The sequence below is a fragment of the Tasmannia lanceolata genome, unplaced genomic scaffold, assembly GCF_043159265.1.
Source record: "Tasmannia lanceolata isolate RefF3 unplaced genomic scaffold, GAP_Taslan_0.1 ptg000011l, whole genome shotgun sequence".
NCBI classification, from domain to species: Eukaryota; Viridiplantae; Streptophyta; class Magnoliopsida; order Canellales; family Winteraceae; genus Tasmannia; species Tasmannia lanceolata.
In genome coordinates this window covers 23,465,521-23,485,817 of record NW_027518688.1, presented here as the reverse complement: position 1 = coordinate 23,485,817, position 20,297 = coordinate 23,465,521, and the positions used below count along the sequence as shown (strand labels likewise).

The following is a 20,297-nucleotide window of genomic DNA, read 5'->3' as shown; positions in this document are numbered from 1 at the left end:
TTTGAATAATGTCATCACTTTCTGTGGGGTTATTGTTGTAAGGAGGACACACTCGCAGATAAGTCAAGTTATTCGCGAATACCGTAAAACATCATATCGGGTTCCCATGGCAGTTTTGGTAAGTGTATCTCATTCTTTTAGAACTTGACAAGTGATTTGATGTGCCAGGTGATTTTACATATGCGGTATTCCACGTGAACCTGAGAAACTGAAAATTTAGTCGGCGATATTAGCGTTCACATTGAATTTAATAGTCAGCTTTTACAAAGCCAATACTGGAAATAAATTCCATATGAAGTTGTGAACCACCGCCTTTGTTCTGAAAAAAGAAGTGAAACAACATGACACATTTTACACTGTGTAACACAATTAAAAAATTTATCTTTTTTTTGAATGATCGCAATTAAATTTTTTTATCCTCGGTTGCCAATGGGTTTCTCATTATCCCTCAGCATTTTCATCCTTATATGTGGATGTTAACTAAATCAGCTTGCAAAGAAATAAATAATAGATTTTGCTATCATCCTTCAATTCTACTAGACTGCAGCTTTCCAAATCACCAAGAAAATTCTGTACAAAATTGAAAAGATTTTGGTTTTGGCCCTCTCTTAAGAAGAAAGCTCATCCAATCAACTGGGACAAAATATGTTTGCAATTTGCCTAAAGGCGAAGGTGATATTGGCATTCACAAATTGTTGGATTGGAACCGTGCCTCTTTAATATGTCGGTTTTGGTTTCTTGAGGATGGTAGATACTCTTTATGGTGTGAATAGGTCAAGGCTAATTATATGAAGAGTTGATCTATCTGGGATAACAAATTCCTTTGCTTTATGGGGATGGGGAAACATTTTAATTTTTAAATACCCAAGAAGATGCTGAAGTTTGTATTTGTGTGCTTATTGGAGATGGTAAGAATACACTCTTTTGAAAAGATCCATGGAACCTTCAATTCAGATTATGTCAGCAATTTTCAAGCTGGTCCACTCACAATACGGGGTTCTCTAAGGGCCTTAATATTAGCACCTCAAAGGTGGCAGTTGGAACTGAGGTTTATTCTCCAAGCCATCTAAGGAGTTAGGGAGATCTTTGATGTGCTCTTTTTGTCGATGGTGCAACTGATTCTATATGGTCTCATGCATCGGAGTTGAGTACTCATTTAAAACTGCCTGGTATGGGTGTTAGGCCCTCAAAAGTAGATTGATATCACTATCAACTCATATAAATTTGGGGTCAACTAGGTCCTTGGCGGTCAACTAGGTGGGTCTCACCAGGCCATAAATGTATATGCATGTACCCCCCCCCCCCCCCCCCCCCCCCCCCCCCCCCCCACACACACACACACACACACACACACACACACACACACATATCTACATATGCATTTATATTATATGTATGTATGTATACATAAAAAAAACCTAGCCTGCTTGACCTTTGTTGCTTTGGGCAATGAAACACGCAATAGGTAAGCCAAAGCATATTAATGGAAGCTATCTCCAGATACCCTATTTATTTAGATTTGTTTTATTTATGTAAGCAATGTCTTCAGTTATGTCTTTGTTAGCTGTTGTACTAATATCTTCCTGTAAAAGCCTTGTAGAATTAGCATTTACTGATGTTCTTTCTTTCCTGTGTTACCCTTTTCAGGCATCACGGAAACATTACTGCACCAACAAACGCGTTTGCACAAAAGAGAATGTTGATGAGGAGTGGTGCAGTTCTTAAACTCGAAAGACTGGTTCCTTTTGTCTCTCTCTCCCTCTCTCTCTCTCTCTCTATTTTCTGCTAAGATTTGTTTATTGTAATTTTCCCAGCAAGTTGCTTTTAAAAGACCCTGATGTATCATGCTATGAATTCAAGTAAGTTTCTGCTTTTCTGTTTCTCTGTTGTTAAACACTTGCAGATTCTGGATATCCCTTTTTTTTTGTGGTGATCATATAATGAATACTACCCAAACTTACAAAACCAGAAATGTGCATAAAGTCAAAAATCATCCTTCCTTTCAGAAAGGTGGCTGCCATGAGGCTCATGATATTGAAGATCTTGTGAGAGTTGGCAGGGAAATGCAAGGTTTTATTTTCTTCTGATTTAATTTAATTAAAAACTTGATGTTGGCATCCAAAGGTTTACTGTGGATACCTTTATTGGCAGGTTGTTCATATTTTACTGCACGGGCCATGGCAGCAGACGCTCAACTTGTATTCTGTCCATACAGCTATATTATAAATCCGATTGTCCGGAGAGCAATGGAAGTGGATATAAAAGGAGCAATTGTCATTCTTGATGAAGCCCAGTATGCATTGAAAGCTCCTTACCAATAAAATAGATCTAATTTCAAATTTGTTAGTTCTGTGCACTCCATGTTAGTATTAATGAGTTCTAAAAGTTATTTGTTTTATTGTGGTTTCTAGTAGTTCGCAGTTACCGTTTTGTTTTGACGATTGTAATAACCCTGGTTTGAAACCACCAAATTTAAACGTGCCAACGGTGAACTAATTTTACAAGTAAATTTCAAAACCAAAGCTAGAGCAAACACGTCTGTAAATGATGTACAAATAGCTTAAATAGGGTACTATTGAACTGTAAATGGGTCAAAATACAGTTCTGAATATCACATGAAAACAGTTCTCAGTTGAACAACCCTAATATAAAAAAACCTCTACACTTTGTGGTGACTTTGAAACTAAAAAACAAGGTGTGAATCCTCCGCAAATCCATGCTGGAACTAACCCAAGGGATCATCACTTAAACCTCCAAGCAAGAGCAAGGATCAGCCTTGCCTTGAGCTTGAGGATGGATGAGGAGTAAGGGGTCAGCCCTCTCTCTTTCGTGCCAAAATCCAAAGAAGAAGAAGAAGAAGAAGAAGAAGAAGAAGAAGGAGAAGAAGAAGGAGAAGAAGAAGAAGATCTCAATCCCCAATGACCTTATCTACAACCTTTATAAGAAAAAACATTAAGTGTTCCCATTTCCCACCATTCAGTTGAACCCTCTTATTAATTGAAAACAACACTACCATTAAAAAAACAATTTTAAACAAAACTACTCCTATGGTAGCAAGGGGGGACACCCCACAAAACATGACCCAAATCTTACCCTACTTCAACAAGGTGATGTGATCCAACCATTGGATCCTTCATTTTTGTTGATAATTTACTCATTTTATGTTTACATCAAGGACTTGCTGATTTTAGCATTTTATAGCCTAGATGTGGAAATGAGGCTGATATGATAAGGAAAGGTCTCACCCGGGAGAGTAGCAATGTCCACACCTCAAATCCATGCGAAAGAGGGCCCAAGAGCATGGGGGAGTAGTCTGTTGACACGATCCACACAAGGGGATGGCTGCAACCTCCAAAACAGTGGGTAGGGAGGACATAATAGAAGAAGAAGAAGAGAGGTAAAAATAGAAAATAGAAAGCGAAGAAGAAGAAGAAGAGAGGTAAAAATAGAAAATAGAAAGCGAAGAAGAAGAAGAAGAAGAAGAAGAAGAAGAAGAAGAAAAGATGGGGGGAGAGATGAAGAAACCAAGAAAGAAGAAAGAAAGGGAGATCGACGGAGAGAAGAAAAGAGAAATGGCGAGAAAGAGAAGGAGAGAGATTGTCAGAGAGATCAGAGAGAGAATATGAGAGAAACCAGACAATAGAGAGAGAGACGAGAGTAGAGAGAGAATGAGAGAGAAACAAAGTGACGAAGACGAGAGAACAAAGAGAGAGAGATGAGGGAGAACAGAGAGAGGGATGAGAGAACACACACATACAGAGAGAGAGCGAGATCGAGACAGAGATAGAGAGATCGAGAGAGGGGAGAGAGAAAAACCAAAAGTGGGGAGAGGGAAATAGGGAAAGAGGAAGGAGAAGAAAAGGAAGAAGAGAGAAGGGAAAGAAGAAAGAAGAAGAAAGAAAGAAAAGAGAAGAAAATGAGAAGAAGAAAGAAAGAAAAGAGAAGAAAATGTGAGGAGAAGAAGAGAAGAAAGAAGAGGAGGAAGAGAGAGAGAGAAGGGTAGACTCACCTTGCTTCTGCAATGGTGGAAGGCGCCATTGGCATTTTGGAGGGGAGACGGCTCCTCCTTGTGTCACATGTATTTCCCAATATTCCAAGTTAGGGTTTTCTTCCCCCTAGGCTCTCTTTTATAAGATGCCTTAAGTACTCTTGTGGTGGCCACTTTGCAGCGAATTCTTTCTCCACTTAAATCACTCAAGTGGTGGTGAAATGACCACAACGCCCTCAGCTGTAATAAGAACAAGTAAATAACATGAGGGGTAAAATGGGTAAGATAGGCCAACTAAAAGGGGAAATGAAATATGAGAAATATGGGTGCTGTGTGCATGAGTGGGGCCCTAGTTGATGTGGACACCCCCCACATCTAGACTATAAAATGCTAAAAACAACAAGTCCTCAATGTAAACATAAAATGAGTAAAGTATCAACAAAAATGAAAGATCTATAGTCGGATTACATCACAAGGGAACATGACAAGTCCTCCCTTCCCAAGATCACCCTTAAGCAATTAAGTTATAGGTGCAGCTAAAGCTGAGGATCCCCTTTTGAATCTCCCACAATATCTGCAATGGCCACAAAACCTTCTTAGCTAAGTCAAGGTTGTGGATGGAGGCCAGTTCTAATTAGTGGCTATCCTTTGCTGATCGACATTAACTCTTTCCTTACTGATTACATGCGCAAGATACAAAATTAAGATACAAAATTTCCGTCATTCCAAATTCACGTTTGGACTGTTTTGCATAAAACTATTGCTGTTCTAAAATGCTCAAACATGTACAAAATATGCTTCCGCTCAACTGCCTTCATAAGAAAAAATGTAAGTGGGCCATTCACTTAAACCATCTTACTAATTTAAATCAAAACTACTCCTAAGGTAGCAAGGGGGGACGTCTCAATAACATGTGACCCAACCCACATCTGACCGTACTCCAAAAGGAGAACATTACAATGCTTGAGAGTTATATTTCTGGTATGGTCATTGGATGAAGTTATCCAGACATGTTTATTGAAAATCTGCACATGCAAGCACATTGCTATTTCTTTGGCTTCATTTGGCCCTGCCTTTTGTTTGTTGATGAAAATTTTCTTTACATGTTAAGAAATATGTTTTGTGAAAATCAAAGGACATTATGTCACTACATTCAGTATTTCATGAAGTAAACAATAGAAGTTTCTTGCTACTTTGTTTGCAAGCAGTTATCATTGGTATCAAGATCACATCTTTTCAAAATCAACAACATATAGGTGTCTTAAAAATTCTTTGGAACATGATGAAATAATAAAATCCATATAATCTTTTTCTGGAACCCATAAATTGCTATTGGGAGGAGATTATCAACACTATCTTCTAATAGTACCTTGGTTTTCTACTTGTTTTACTGCCAAACCATTTATTTGTGCATGTAATGTTGTTTTCCTACAACATCTTGTGTTATGTTTTTTTTTTGTTTTGTTTTGTTTTGGATGAAGAGCATTTACTTGTGATTCATGCTATCTTTTGAATGGAGTGAGTCAATAATATATGAAGATTACGTCTTAACTTTGAATCAAGTTGTAATATCTCTTTTAATGAGTTCAATGTTTGTTGTCTGTGAAAAGTATGTTATGGTCTACTAAATTTGGGTTTGAAAAGTTCGTCTTTACATGGAGTTCTATATGCTACCGATGGTCTGTAGGTGCTTCAATTTCTAATTCGCCTTCGTTATTTTACAGCAATATAGAGGACATTGCACGTGATGCTGGTAGTCTAGATGTTGAAGAAGAAATCCTAGATAGTAAGTTAATTCTATACAACTTATGATTTGGTAGTGTACTGTATGGAATCTAATATGGTGTTTATTATTGCGGATCCTTATCAAAGGACTGCAGACGGAATTGGGGCAATTGTGCTTGGTTGAGAGTGTTGCAATGATTTACCAACCTTTGTATGACATGATTCAGGTATCCATTTACTTGGCAAAGTATCAAACTAATCCTTAAATTGATGGTGCTCTAGTAAATGCTGATTACTACAATTATCTAGGGAATCATAAGCTGGATCGGGCAGAAGAAAGATAACCTAAAGAGGCATGAGTTTGAGCATTACTACTCATGGTGAGTGAATTTGACTACTTGCCTCTTATTCATCGCTATTGAAAATGCTTCTTTTGATTGATGGGTTAACACACACACACACACACACACACACACACACACACACACACACACACACACACACACACACACACACAAACACACACACACACACGCACACACACGCAGACACACACACACACATGCACGCACGCACGCACACACAAGTAAGAAACCCCCATACGATCCACGGGACAGCAAAGAAAGGATAAATGATTAATATTTTTTTTATAAAATATTAATGTATATGGGAAAAGTAGGATACAATCCATGTATTTGCTAAATGATTTCAAATGTACAACAGAGTTCATCTAACTGGGAAAAATAAGATATAATTCATGTATTTGCTAAATGATTTCAAATGTAGAAAAGAGTTCATCTAACCTACCAATATTACCTATAATTCTACAAACAAAAAATGATTCAGAAAAGAAAAAATAGAAAGGAAAAAAATAAATGATAACTCCGACTTGGTGAATTGTTTGCTTCGCTAGAGAAGTAACCCATACTTGAACTTCTGCATGGTCATAGTTTTTACATTTCTTTAAGTAGAACAATGATTAGCAGATAAGAAATAACACATTTATAAATTATGCTACAAAGAAATCTAATCAACCTTTAATCTGGCATGCCACTTCCATCTATATAACTACGAACAAAATGTCAAGGTAAATAGATACATCTTGGATTCTGAGAGTATTGAAATAATGAATGAGTGGGGCATATGTTTAAAGAACATCAGAACCTTTCAAACCCTTCAAAAGGCATCATCAAATCAGAGAAATTTGAAGGAAAAACCTACCGACACACGCCGAAGTCCAGATCTTCCTTTCTTTTCCTCCCTTTTCTTTCTCTAACTTTTCCCCTCTTCTTCATTTCGACCTCTTTTCCCCAACCATTCCCCTAACCCCCTTGCTACCCATCACCATGCTCTCCCGAATCGTTCACGTTTTTACTACCCTTTGGCTACCATTTAGGAACTGATCTGAACTATTTTCTTAGACTTATTATAGATCTTTTGTGTTGTCATAAGCACTCTTCTGATTTGAGTTTTTTATAGTTGACTTGATTTATCTAGGATCTATTGTATGGTGCTTTACTTGGATGGATTACGTTTATATTAATGAGAGCTCGACAGTTATGGTTTTCTATGGATGTTCTACTTTTTTTGATGGGTATATGAATGTTCTACTTGTGAATGACTATCATGTCATGTTTAAATTGCTTGGGAATGTATGTTTGCTGCCCTTATTGAATTGATGATCCTATTATCGCTCCAAATGTTCCCGGATCTGATTTGCGAACCCTAGGCTTGCATTACATCCTTTTTTTTAGGGGGAGGGGGAGTATTTGATTGTAAGGGTAGCTGCACTAAAACTCAGGACAGATGCGAGGGCTTCTACCTCATGCATATCAAGTTTAATACCACACACAAACCCTCTATAAATGGGATGTTAACATTCATCAAAGTAGCTTGGGTGGAGAAGGCCTTTGCAAAGACTATCGTATTATTCACATACTGCAGATGGGATAAGGGCCGCCCGTGCGGGCAGAAAGACCTTTAAGCATACCGGACTCCACGATTTTGGCAAGGATGTTGCCAATGTTTTCTTCAGCCAATGTAAAGAGGAAGGGGGACAAAGGATCACCCTGCCTAAGACCCCTAGGGTGCGTTCGGATTGCCGGAATCAGGAATAGGTATCGGTATTTGATACCCATTTTGGCAATTCCGGTGTTTGGTTTTGTCCATAAAATAGAATGGGAAACGATTTCCAAGCGGAAAAAAACATTGGAAAAATGGGCGTGTTTTGATACCCGCCCAAGGGGATGGTATTCTGATTCCGGGAATCAAGAGAGAAAATAGGCGCAAATCTCCTCCCGATATTATCTTCCAATATTAGGTTAGCCCTATCGAACTTCTCTCCTCTCGTCTTCTTCTCTCAATGGTCAACATCCTTCTCGCCCCCTTTCATCCAGCTACTGCAAATCAAGAGCAATCCAAGGTATACATCTCTCTCTCTCTCTCTCTCTCTCTCTCTCTCTCCTCTGTTTCTGAGCAGAAACAGAGTTCCAGATCTCTCTCTATCTCTCTCCCTACTTGAAGTATGATTTGAGGATTATAATTTGGTTTTTTTTTTTGCTTCTCCAGAATTGGTTTTTTTTTCCCTTGATGATGATTTGCAATTCTGTTCTAATGGGTGGTTTTAGATAGCTCTTGTATCTTGATATGGGCTGCTTGCTTGTTTATGATTAAAGTTACCAGTTTTGGGTCCTTTTGTGAAGTGTTTGTAATACCCTTTTAATGGGTGGCTTTAGATAGCTCTTATTTGTTGTTAGTTGCACTGAAATTACTTATGCTAATCAATAAAAAAAAATTACTTATGCTAGTTTTTCTACTTTTGAACTTTGATGAACCTTGATGGTAGGTTTCAGTCATAATTGGATGTGGCTGTGCTTTTAAATATCCATAAACCTAAGATCTTGACATTTGTCTTGAAAACCAATTATGACATTTGTCTCTTCCTTCTCTTTCACTACATAAGCTCCAGTAGGGTCCTGTAGATAGAACACAACAGACCTTTTCATACATAAAAAAATGAAATAGAACCAAACTGTCAATAACATAAGTTGGGTAGTTCAATTGCACTAGCAGTACTTGCAAAAGAAATGTATATGCATATTTGTACTAGCAAGCACAACCCTTAGCATGAATTTCAGGCTTTAGCAAACTGTGTCCATATTGATCCCTATGTTATTTAGCTTGCCTTGCAGTTTTTAATTTCCGGAGGTTCCTCCTAGGCTAGTTTGATTGACAGTTCGTGGCCAATTCAGTTTTTGGTTGTGATTTCTCAAGTGCCCTCTAGCTAATTCAGTTGAAAATGCACTAGGCTGGGGCTTGCATCGTTTCATCACTGTCACTTATATATATATATACACACACACAGAGAGAGAGAGAGAGAGAGAGAGAGAGAGAGAGAGAGAGAGAGAGAGAGAGAGAGAGAGAGAGAGAGAGAGACGAGTATTATTGATTGACATAATTTTTGAAAATTTGATTCCATTCTGGCATTGGTCTGGACAGTACCAAACGCTAGAATGGGAATCACGATTGATTCCCTAGATAAATTCCAGCGCATACACAGGCCCTAGAATTGGAATCATTATCCGTTTACGGAGGGAATTGGAATGGAATGTGATACCGATACTGATTCTTGATCCCGGCAATCCAAACGCATCCCTATTGGCCTTAAAATGACAAATCGGCCTCCATTAAAGATGATGAAGTGAACAATTGATGTACACCATTTAGGGGTGCAACTCGGGTTGGGTTGAGGCCAACCTGAACCTGACCCTAGGAACCATTTACTCAACTCGATGAGGTTCGACCTGATCCAACCCAAGGAACACTTTTTTCCAATCCGAACCTGACCCAACCAGAGTTCCAACCCGAGTTTTTGAGCTTACTAAAAACAAAAAATAATAATAAAAAAAAATATAGGGTTTCACTGAGGTCGGGTTGCCCAAACCCTCAACCCGAACCTGACCTGAACTCAACCCGGGTTATGAAACCCCAACCCAAACCCGATCCTGACCCGTACCATACTCAACCAGACCAGACTTTTTTTTTTTTCTGTTTAAACCCGACCTGAGTTGCACCCCTAGCACCATTCCACCCACTTTCTCCCCTTGACGCCAACTCCCATCATTTCCAGGGTCCGTATTCCACAAAATAAGAAGCCACTCTAATAGTCTAACCTATCGTAGTCTTCTCCCGGTCCAGGTTAAGAAGCATGCCATGATTACCAGACATTTGGTAGAATCAATGAATTTGATAGCAAATACAATAAAATCAAGAAACTGCCTACCAGACATGTAGCCACTGTTGTTAAATCCAACCTGATATGGCATAACACGTTTAAGTGTTATTGATGGGATTTCAGATTAGGGTGCGACTCAGGTTGTGTCGGGTCGGGTTGAGGCCAACCCGACCCAACCCAAGGAACCCATTTTCCAATCCGACCCAACCCGAGTTCCAATCCGGAGGGGTTCAATCCGACCCAACCCGAGGAGCAATTTCCTCAACTCGACCTGATTTTATATTGAATCGTGTTTAGACCATCAAATATGTTGGCCCCATTTGTACTTCTGCTGCCAGTATTTTTCCTCAGAAAATATGCACGGATGTCATATAATTCATCTAATTAAGACACTAATGGATCCAGTATAGAAAGACAGAAATTAGGTGCATAAATGTAGATTGAACACTACCGAGAGTGCAAGTGGCATTCTGTAATTTAAAATTTTAGAAACAGTACACAGGCCAGTGTGTATAAATTTTTAAAAAATAGTAGTAAAATTTAAAAAAAAAATAAAAAAAACTTAGCAGAAAATGGCCGGGTTACAATTCAGGTTGGGTTGCCCGATACCCGACCCGACCCGATTTTCAGTCGGGTTATAAATTCCCAACCCGCAACCCAACCCAACCCGCCCAAAAATCAGGTTGAACCCGACCCGAGTTGCACCCGTACTTCATATTTGATTTGATAAAAACTACCAATCTCATTGTCACTGCTAATGGTTCTCCTATGCATGCAGTTGGAGTGGGTGATATACCTATCACTCTAAAGGGTGAACAACTTTGAACCGGTCCAATGTCTTCAATGTACTAAATTTGCCAATGAATTTAATTTCCATTCATCAGCTCGTTGGTTATCCTAAAAACTTGAACAATTCCATCAGCAATACAGAGTATATGAAACTGATTCGGGCCTGCCTTCTTCCAAGTGATAATGAGTTATCTTGAAATTGCATTATTAATCTGTGGGAGGTCAATAAATTTGGCTCCAAAAATAACCATAGAAGTTTTCCTTGAAGGCTCTCTTACATCCATAATAGGACAAGATTCACTAGATTGAGCACATTAAAGAAGCTTCCCCGAATTGGTTCATTGCCCCTAACAAAGTATTTGAGACTCTGCACCCTAGTGGTTCAAAATTTAAGTGCTCGTGGTTATGCCCCATTAGCGAAGACATACAATAAGCTCATCACTATTATCTCAATGAGAAAACTAGGTATGTAGAAAAACCTCAGGCTCGATGCAATCTTCTTTAAACAGAGACCCTCAGGATCTACTCCAGTATTGTATAACTGCCTTGTTCCAACAGTAAAAGCAACCCACTGATTCAGTCATGGCTTCTGCTAGAACTTTGGAGGGTACTTGTATTTGCTAGGTAGAAGCTCTACAGACTTCAAAACTTGTAGAAACCACACCACCTGACTCAGAGAATCACTTGCAGTCTGTAGAAATGATCAAAGAAGCTGGAGCTTGGCTTCCTATCAACATGAAGAATCTCTCACTATTGGACTGTCCAATGCATTAGGACTGTTCACAATCCCCAAGTAGAGTACACAGACTTGGGAGTTAGGTTTTTGAAGACCCGTGTGTAGGTTTTCCTAATCTTCTGCAGTGAATTAACAAGAAGTGTTCTGTTTCATGATCATTTTATGGCATATATCACATCGAGCTGCTTATAAATCTATGAAAGTGAAAGTGTGATGGAAACAACTTGTGTTTAGTTAGATGCTGTATTATTTGATTGATAAATGCCACCAATACTCCATAGGTGTCATTTGCACCTTCTTTGGGTTGCACAAACACTTTGCACAGATATGCCCACAAAATAACTCAAAGACAGTCAGGACACTACTAAATGTTTGCATTAGCATTTTGGATTCAAAAAGAGGATTCTAAGTATTTATATTTGGATTGATGCCATGAAACTCATTCCAGTTGGACTGGTGATAAGGCTTTGAGTGAACTTCAAGAAGCCGGTATTTCCCAGCAGTGCTTTCCGATCTTGCAAGAATGTGCCACTAAGGTATATCTTTAACATTTGTTAGGTTTAATTCTTGCCAATCTTTTGTAATTGAGTTAAATTTGTTGCTCAAGGCGATCAAAGCTGCATCAGATACAGAGTCGGGGGGAGTTTATTTAAGTGGGATGTCGGCTGTGACACTAGAGGGTACTCAAGTGCTCTTCTTTATTGATTTGATCACTTCCAAACTTTTATTTCTGAAACAGTTTTTTTGATTCTGTCTTGCAGGGCTATTCTCTTCGCTCAGTTACATTTTCTCTAGAGAGGGCCTTCATGCACTTGATTATCAACTTGCCTTGCAGAGATATGTTAAAAGAGGTGATGGTGAGTGGCTACGTGTGCTTTTTCCTTTTTTGTCTGACAAAACCCAATCATTGACTTCAAAGTGCAGTGTCTCCATTCTCTTGTTTCGAGATAATGCAAAAAAAATTTCGGAGGACTTGTAAACCTAGTATTTCCCATTCCCAAGCTTGATACTCACTAAGGCTCTTTGATATACAAGACATGGGCCATTTTACAACAGAAGTATAGGGCCCAGTCCATCGCCTAGTTTAGTGGCTTATGATGTTCTAGCCCTAGATGATCACCTAGGTGAATACCTTCTTGCTCAATGACTGCCTAGAGCCCTAGCAATCAATCACAGTTCAAGGAGGAAATTACTTCCCCTGGCCCATATAAAAGATCATTTTTTTCTCTCAATTATGGAATGACCTAGGCTTTCACCCCAGGCCCATATAGAACATTTAATGCACCTCCAAACTTAGACAACTATGTTTAATGATACTGGTAGCTCTCGACTTTGGGCAACTACCTGCTGGCAGACAATCATCTTGTTCATTTGTTCGTAGGGGGCTACAATGAATGTCCTATGGCTTATAACTGGGTAGTTGTAGTTAACCAAATGACAATAAGACAATAAATCATATTTATGTAGGCCAAGCCTTCACTTGGACAACAAATTTATTCTCTTGGCCTTGGATTCCTAAAATTTCTCCAAATCTAGGAGCTCCGTCCCACCTCCAATTGATGTTGGGCGAAACCCAACTCTAGTGATCGCTAACTCATTCAACTAAAGAGCGGCATGAGTAATTCCAAAAATAGTTTAGGCCGATGCGGGTATCGTGATAGGATACCCATCTCTTAATAGAAAAGTTATATTACAATCATTATATTCAATGTTATAATGCTATGACGTTTTGACTAATATGTTATTGGTTTTATGCTCACCTTCCCCCTCTCTCTCCTCTTTCTGCACATCTATAGCGTTGCTGTCACTAGAATACTTTTTGACCCTATAACATTTTTCATCTAATAGATCCTTTTAATGTACAATGGAAATTTAAGGGATTCCATTCTCACACGGGCTTGCATTTGTGCTTGATTTCAGTTTTAGTTGGTTAAAGCTGTGCTTATTATCAAAGGTTAATTTCATTGATGTGTTACTATAGAAAATTAGGTTTACTATTTGTGCCTATGTGTTTGTTAGCATTTTAAAATGACATGCTCTTCACATCTGTGCCTATGTGGCCATTTGATAGTTTGCTCCTTCAGATAAGTCGTTACTTCAGCACCCTTCTTTTTTTTTCCGTTTCTATTTTAAACATTTAATCTTGTTATATTTTTGACCCAGTACATGCTGCTAGTGGCTGGACACATTCGTTGAGTCTATGGTGTTTCAATCCTGCCATAGTCTTCAAAGAAATTGCCGATCTTTCTCTGTCAGTAATCCTTACATCTGGGTAAGTATCCAAGCACATGCCTTGACTTTATCAAATTCCAGTATTTCCTATTTCCATATTGGAATGTAATAGGCATTATATATGCAGCCTCAAAGTTTTACAATGCTTGTAACAATATTTCTTTTGCTTAGTTATTATGAAGAAGTATTTAAGTAACAGGAAAAAAAAAAGAAATTCTTGGATGGGGCTACCCAAGCAGTGGAAAATGGAGAGAAAAGAGATGAGTGGATGAAATGAAGAAAGTAGGGTGGAGATGGAGTTCATGAGGGTTGAATTCCAAGCCCACGACCCACATAGAATATATATGTATATAAACACACACACACACACACACACACACACACACACACACACACACACACACACACACACCCACATCAGTTATCGATTTTGTTTCATTCACCATTTCGTTTTGGTCAGTGGAACGGAATGTTTCGGAAAAGACGCTACGATGGAGATATTTTTAATCGTTAAATTATTTTTTAAAAATTCCTAAAAAAATAAAAAAAATAAAAAAAATTGAAACAACATGGTCATCCTATGCAACCCAATCCATCATAACATCAAGTTGTAAAGATCCAACATTTAGTTAAAAGGAAAATCAATATCAGCTGCCTGAAATGCCTGTGTTGACCCGATTAGATGAAATTTTTTTTGAGACTAAATTATGAGAACTTTTTTACCTGCATTTTGGGATATAATAATGTTTGGACTTTGGACATGATAGAATTTATGATTTTTTAAAATTGGAAAATACCCCATTGCTTGGAAGATAAGATTTTGACTCAGCCCGAAATGACCGAAAAGGTCAAATTTTGTGCTAGAATTGGAATGTTGACCTTTTATTCTTGTATGGTAGATTTGGGTCATGAAATTATTTTTAATAAATCTAAATCTGGGTGATGTAGGATAGGTAAGAGAAATAGAAGAAAGGGGATAAAAGCGAAGAAGAAGAGAAGAGATGAGAAAAGAAGAGAGGAATAGAAGAAGAATAGGGGAAGAAGAAGAGAGAAGAAGAATAGGTAGAGAAGAAGATACGAAATTAGGGAGAAGTAGAAGAAGAAGAATTCTGCAGGCAGAGAATCTCAATAATCAATAATCATCAAAGTTAACAATAGAGCTGTAAATTGGCCTATAAATAAGCTTTTAAGAATCCCTAAAAGACTAAACTTCCTAATTCTAAGTAGCGTGGAAATAAAATCCTGGAAACTAAAATAACATGGAAATAAATATCTAATGATTCTAATTGTCCTACTGGGCAAATAGGCCTCTTATTGGGCCTACAATTTGCATCACAGGTGTATCCCCCTATTTACACGTAAATCTCAAGTAAATGGACATTAGAAAATACTAAAGACAATTACTTGAGGAGGCAAGAAGACGAGAAGAGAAAAAAAAGTAAAACGTAAGTGTTTCGGCCAAAACAGGACGAAACTTCATAGAGGTCATCTGAAGAGCAGGAACATCCGTAGGAGACGAAGTCGATGGGAGAGCCATAACACAAGCTACTCAAATAAGCACCAACAATGAATCACCAACAAACAATCAATCCAAACCACACCAATGACAATCACAACCACCGACAATCAGACGAGAACTATCAGAGAAGATGCAAACGCAAACCACATAGCCAGAGGGAGCGAAGTAAACAACAATCCAAGTCACATAGGGACACACAACAAACAACAACGAAATGCCACAGAGAGATTACTTTGAGGCAAATTTGAGGCATCATGTTGTTATTAGTCTTGGACTGCTATAATCTATTCCTAGGTTGTGCTTGTTAAAGACTTTTCTCTTGAGATTAGCATCAGTTTGTTTTATAAATTTGATCGTTTTATTTGATCTTTGGATATGTGTACAAAGTTTTAGCTTCAGTGGCATGCAATGTAGAGGTATTATTTTTTTTACTTACGCTTGGTTTTTGGTTACCCAGAACTCTCTCACCAATGAGCTCTTTTGCATCTGAACTTGGTGTTCAGTTTGAAGCATGTATGGAAGCTCCGCATGTGATAGATGTGGAATCACAGGTATGAATTATTCTTCCCTATAATTTTTTTTGGGATCATTTGACATAAATGCATTTATGTTATTATAGTGTCATGCTCTAGTTTTATAGCTCTCCTGGTTATCTTATCATCGTATATTTCTTGCAGCTTTGGGCTGCTGTGATCTCTAATGGCCCGGGCAATTGCCCACTGAATGCTAGTTACAAAACAGCTGATGGATATGCTTTCCAGGTATGATTTGACGCCTGGAACTAACATTTTACTTCTTGAGAATAAATCCATCTCTCAGCTAAAGATAAGAATTATTTACGTTGATTATGAAGGATGCACTTGGGGCGTCTTTAGAGGCAATTTGCAAGACCGTGCCAGGTGGTGCTCTTGTTTTCTTCCCTAGCTATAAGTTGCTAGAAAAGCTGTGCAAGCGTTGGGTTCAGACAGGTCAATGGTCTCACTTGAATGCACAAAAGCACCTTTTTGTTGGTATAAATTCTTCTCTTTAGATGTGGGCATGTCTTACCTACTGGATACTTGCATCCCATTTAATTACCCATGGTTTGAATATTTGTGAAGAAATAATTTCATTTTGTTAGCCTTTTTTTCAAAATGATATTAGGACGGAACTACATTCTTGAACATTATATTGCATTGCATCTTGTGCTTAACATCCTCTTGACATATCCCATTTGTTGTGCATTGTGTTTGTATCATGAAAAAAACATTGAATATGGTGGATGATTAATTCGCCGTGGTCTCTCCAGAGCCAAGAGGAAGCCAAGATGATTTTGATCATGTTTTGAAGGGCTATTACAATTCGATTTGTGGAAAAAATAGAACTTCGTGCCTAGGACTTGGATCTGGGAAGCTCAGAAGAGGTCAGAAACGAGAGTTTAAGCACTCGATGACCAAAGATTCTCCACAAAATGTGAAAGGAGGTGCTGCTTTTCTTGCAGTTTGTCGAGGAAAGGTGCCCATTTCATATTTTATTTTCAAAAAGCATCTACTTATATATCTTTGCCTTATATACATCCCTTACATTGTAAAAACAAACTTGGCTTCTTGGCTATTCCTTCCAGTGCCTTGATGCTTTCACATATAGTGTAAGAATCAAATCTTCTTGTGGAACTTGTAAGCACTTAAAATTTCAATTTCAGTAGGATTTTAAGCATTGCGTTGGGGATTTTCATTTTTTTTATTTTCCCTCCAACCTTTGAAGTCATACTTCTAAAAATTCAAATGTAATACTCCTCCATTTTTAATGGAGGTATATACACAATGATTGTGAACTCTTTACTGTGGATGCATGTCATCTTTTGCTTGGTAGATCTTCGCATTACGATCATAAGGTTTTGCGTGATGGGGGACACTTAAGTCTGATTTTTTTTTGAAAGGAAAGATAATGTTAAATCAGCCGGAAAACAGCCCTAGACTGAGATTGTTCAAGGAAAAGAAATGACAAACAGGGAAAAGGAAAACATGAAAAGGCAAATACAAATAAAATGTTATTCACTACTTTAAGCATGAGAAATTCTATTGAGTGCTCCTTATAAAAGTAGGAACATACGCAATTCGTTTGTGTAATAGGTAGCATTGTTCCATCAACAGTGGGCATTGTATCATGACCCCGATAAGGAATGCTATTACACAGTTTTGTATGGTCAAGATTCACATGATATGTTTTTCCATTGCCAAAAAATCAATCTAAATCTTCATTGAATTATTGACCTATCTAGATTGTATGTACAAGAGAGCATGTCAGATTCAGATATAATTTGGTACTGGTCATCGAGAGTATGTGATTTGTGTGGTGAGCTCACATTTGACACACAATTGTGGTTGGTAAGTGTAGGAAATTTTTTTCTGAAACATGTTGGTGGCTTCATCCATAGAGCATGATGGTTGTAAAAATGGATTCAATTGCTATTATAGGTTTTGTAGCATCCATGGCCATGATTGCTTCCACATGGCTGACCTCAATAATATTGGGTTGTACCATAGTGGCATATCATGTGTACTGATATTGATTTAGGGGGATGACAAATTCATGTTGAAGGAGAATGCACGAGGATGGGTTTCGGGCTGACATTTTAGGTTGTTGGACTGCATTGAATTAGTAATTTCGTGATTTGGGACAAGAATTTTTTTTTTTTTGGAAATGGTAAAATCAAACGCTATGGACATGAATTTGTTAAAGTTTGCATTGATAGGGTTTTGGAATTTTCATGACCTTCAGGGTTTTCACACATGGAGGTTGAAAGAGTAGATGTTTTACTTTTGGATGAGAAGTGTTGCAGAGAAGATGAAGAGGAGAAAAGTGAGTCATAGTACGGGGGATATCATACGGGATTTTTTGTGTGTGTGTGGGGCGGGGGGGGGGGGGAGGGTTTACGGGGTGTGGGATCATCGTACGGGGGGATGGGGGATGGTTACGTACGGGGGTGGGAGGGGGGGGTTTGGGGATGGGGGATGGTTACGTACGGGGGTGGGATGGTGGGGGATATACGGGAGAAGAGAGAGGGGAGAGGTGGTGTTACGTACGGGAGGGGGGGATTGTTACGTACAGGAAAGAGAGAGGGGAGGGGTGGGGGACCGAGAGATGGGAGAGGGATTGGAAAGATGGAAACGAGGGATGGAGGTTGGTGAGGAGGGTGACGATGGTGGTCCCTAGGGGATCAAAACCCTATGGCTCTGATACCAAGTTGCAGAGAAGATGAAGAGGAGAAAAGTGAGAAAGGGCTAGGCGCCCCCTCACTGAAGTATTTATATAATAAGAGAGAAAGTACATTGACGATAATGTCCCTACTAGACTTATTCTAACATGAAGTTAGGGCATGTTTTTTCATGGCTCATGGTTGGGTATGGAGGACTAGGGTCGAAGGATTATATCTTGGGTATTTGTTCTGTGAAGAGTGAGGTTTGACTAGCCAAAAGTTGGTAAGATTGGGTTTTGGGTGGAGTGGGATGTAGGGTTTCTGCACTTGTGAGGTTTTGGGTAAAAGGAGTTCAGTTACTAGGATCTGTGTGAAGGGCCACCACAAATCATAGAAGAGAATTCCTTTACATTGCATTACTTGTTAAGGGGCTTGTGTTTGTTTGTGTGGTGTGGGTTACAACATCAAGATTTGAATGTGTTTTTAGTTTTTTACAACTACGCAAGTGAGAAGGAATCGAGATCTAGATCTCCTTCTCCAGATCTGGATATTCTCATGGTTGTATATTTTGAGAAGGGGATGTTTTCTCTTAGTGGGTTTTGGTTTAGGGTTTGAGGGTTATGGATTTGCTTGGGATCTCGATCTCCTTCTCTAGATCTGGATATTCTCATGGTTTTATGATATTGTTTTGAGAAGGGGATGTTTTACGCTTTGTGAGTTTAGGTTTAGGGTTTGAGGGTTATGGATTTGCTTTGGAAAGGTTTAGGATTAAGGTTGTTTATGGGATTACATCTCGTGGTCAGGGTTAGGGATATGGAGATGTGCAAGAGAAGCATACAATTATCAATATAATTTTTGAAAGATTGGGATTTGTACATAATCGTTTTTTTTTTTATGACAGATTTGTAAATAATCTTAGGTCGTGGGATCTTTTATATTTTGTAAACTAGTATATGTTTCACAAGTTTGGAGAGTACAAGTCTGACGGTAAACATGGAAATGGTTCCTCTTTTGAAAACCTTGGATCTATATTTCCTCTACCTTTCACGCCGTATGAAAAATTAATGATATGCTGTCCTTCCATTGGCCGAATTGAGTTAACAAATACATGAGCAAAGACCCATCTGTATTTCCCATAAATCTTTCCGCGATGAGAGGCAGTCGTACAAATGACCAATATAGTCCTTGTATCGTATTATGTGGCAAATAACATTAAGGAACAAGTAAATATATAAGTTGTTACTCTAAAATATTCCTTTCTCTTCGCATTTATAAACTTATAAATGAAAACCTTGCTCTCTATTCTCATCTTGATCCTCAAATAGTTGTAGCAAGTAGCAGAACAGACCTTACAATGGAATCTATATAACAAAGAAGTGGTATATTTATGAAATATTGTTTATAAATGTATTTATGAACTGTTTATAAATAAACTCTACTCAAGAAAATATATTTATGAACTATTGTTTATAAATACATTTGATTTATTTATCTTTCCAAAAAAAGAAAGTGGTTTATTTATGAACTATTGTTTAATTCTTACAGGTCTCAGAAGGGATTGACTTTTCTGATGAAAATGCACGTGTAGTTGTATCCTTCATACCCTCTTTGATTTTTGAAGTCATATAATTCTTTTCATGTCTAACGACTACCAGTACCTAATCTGATGTATCGTGCCAAATCTCTGGCATTGAAATTTCAGATCCTGGTAACTGGTATCCACCAGCCAAGTGGAGCCCAATGACCAGAATCTGGTATTTATTGCCATTTGTCTTACTATCACTTTAAGTGTCCTTTTAGATGGACATGCATATGTTTGTATTTATCCTTGATTAATTTAGGTAATTGTTGGCATTCCATTCCCAAACAAGTAAGTCATCATTAAATCTTCTCAAA

At 38.2% G+C, this 20,297-nt stretch overlaps 1 protein-coding gene across 3 annotated transcripts in view; it reads left to right on the top strand.

Moving 5' to 3' along the window:
• Window positions 1–20,297, top strand: part of LOC143886697 (RAD3-like DNA-binding helicase protein) — a 36,776-nt gene that overhangs the window by 7,153 nt on the left and 9,326 nt on the right. For 2 of the 3 annotated variants that reach the window (XM_077390772.1, XM_077390773.1), the window contains exons 3-20: window positions 43–118; window positions 1,648–1,712; window positions 1,815–1,859; window positions 1,970–2,070; window positions 2,152–2,293; window positions 5,713–5,774; window positions 5,861–5,940; window positions 6,023–6,093; window positions 11,921–12,008; window positions 12,080–12,152; window positions 12,234–12,329; window positions 13,636–13,744; window positions 15,681–15,774; window positions 15,901–15,984; window positions 16,077–16,233; window positions 16,512–16,717; window positions 19,947–19,991; window positions 20,243–20,271. In XM_077390772.1, coding sequence (XP_077246887.1) covers window positions 43–118; window positions 1,648–1,712; window positions 1,815–1,859; window positions 1,970–2,070; window positions 2,152–2,293; window positions 5,713–5,774; window positions 5,861–5,940; window positions 6,023–6,093; window positions 11,921–12,008; window positions 12,080–12,152; window positions 12,234–12,329; window positions 13,636–13,744; window positions 15,681–15,774; window positions 15,901–15,984; window positions 16,077–16,233; window positions 16,512–16,717; window positions 19,947–19,991; window positions 20,243–20,271 — 1,623 coding nt within the window. Of the gene's footprint in view, window positions 1–42; window positions 119–1,647; window positions 1,713–1,814; window positions 1,860–1,969; window positions 2,071–2,151; window positions 2,294–5,712; window positions 5,775–5,860; window positions 5,941–6,022; window positions 6,094–11,920; window positions 12,009–12,079; window positions 12,153–12,233; window positions 12,330–13,635; window positions 13,745–15,680; window positions 15,775–15,900; window positions 15,985–16,076; window positions 16,234–16,511; window positions 16,718–19,946; window positions 19,992–20,242; window positions 20,272–20,297 lie in introns of those variants that run through there. The other variant, XM_077390774.1, reaches the window with a different exon arrangement.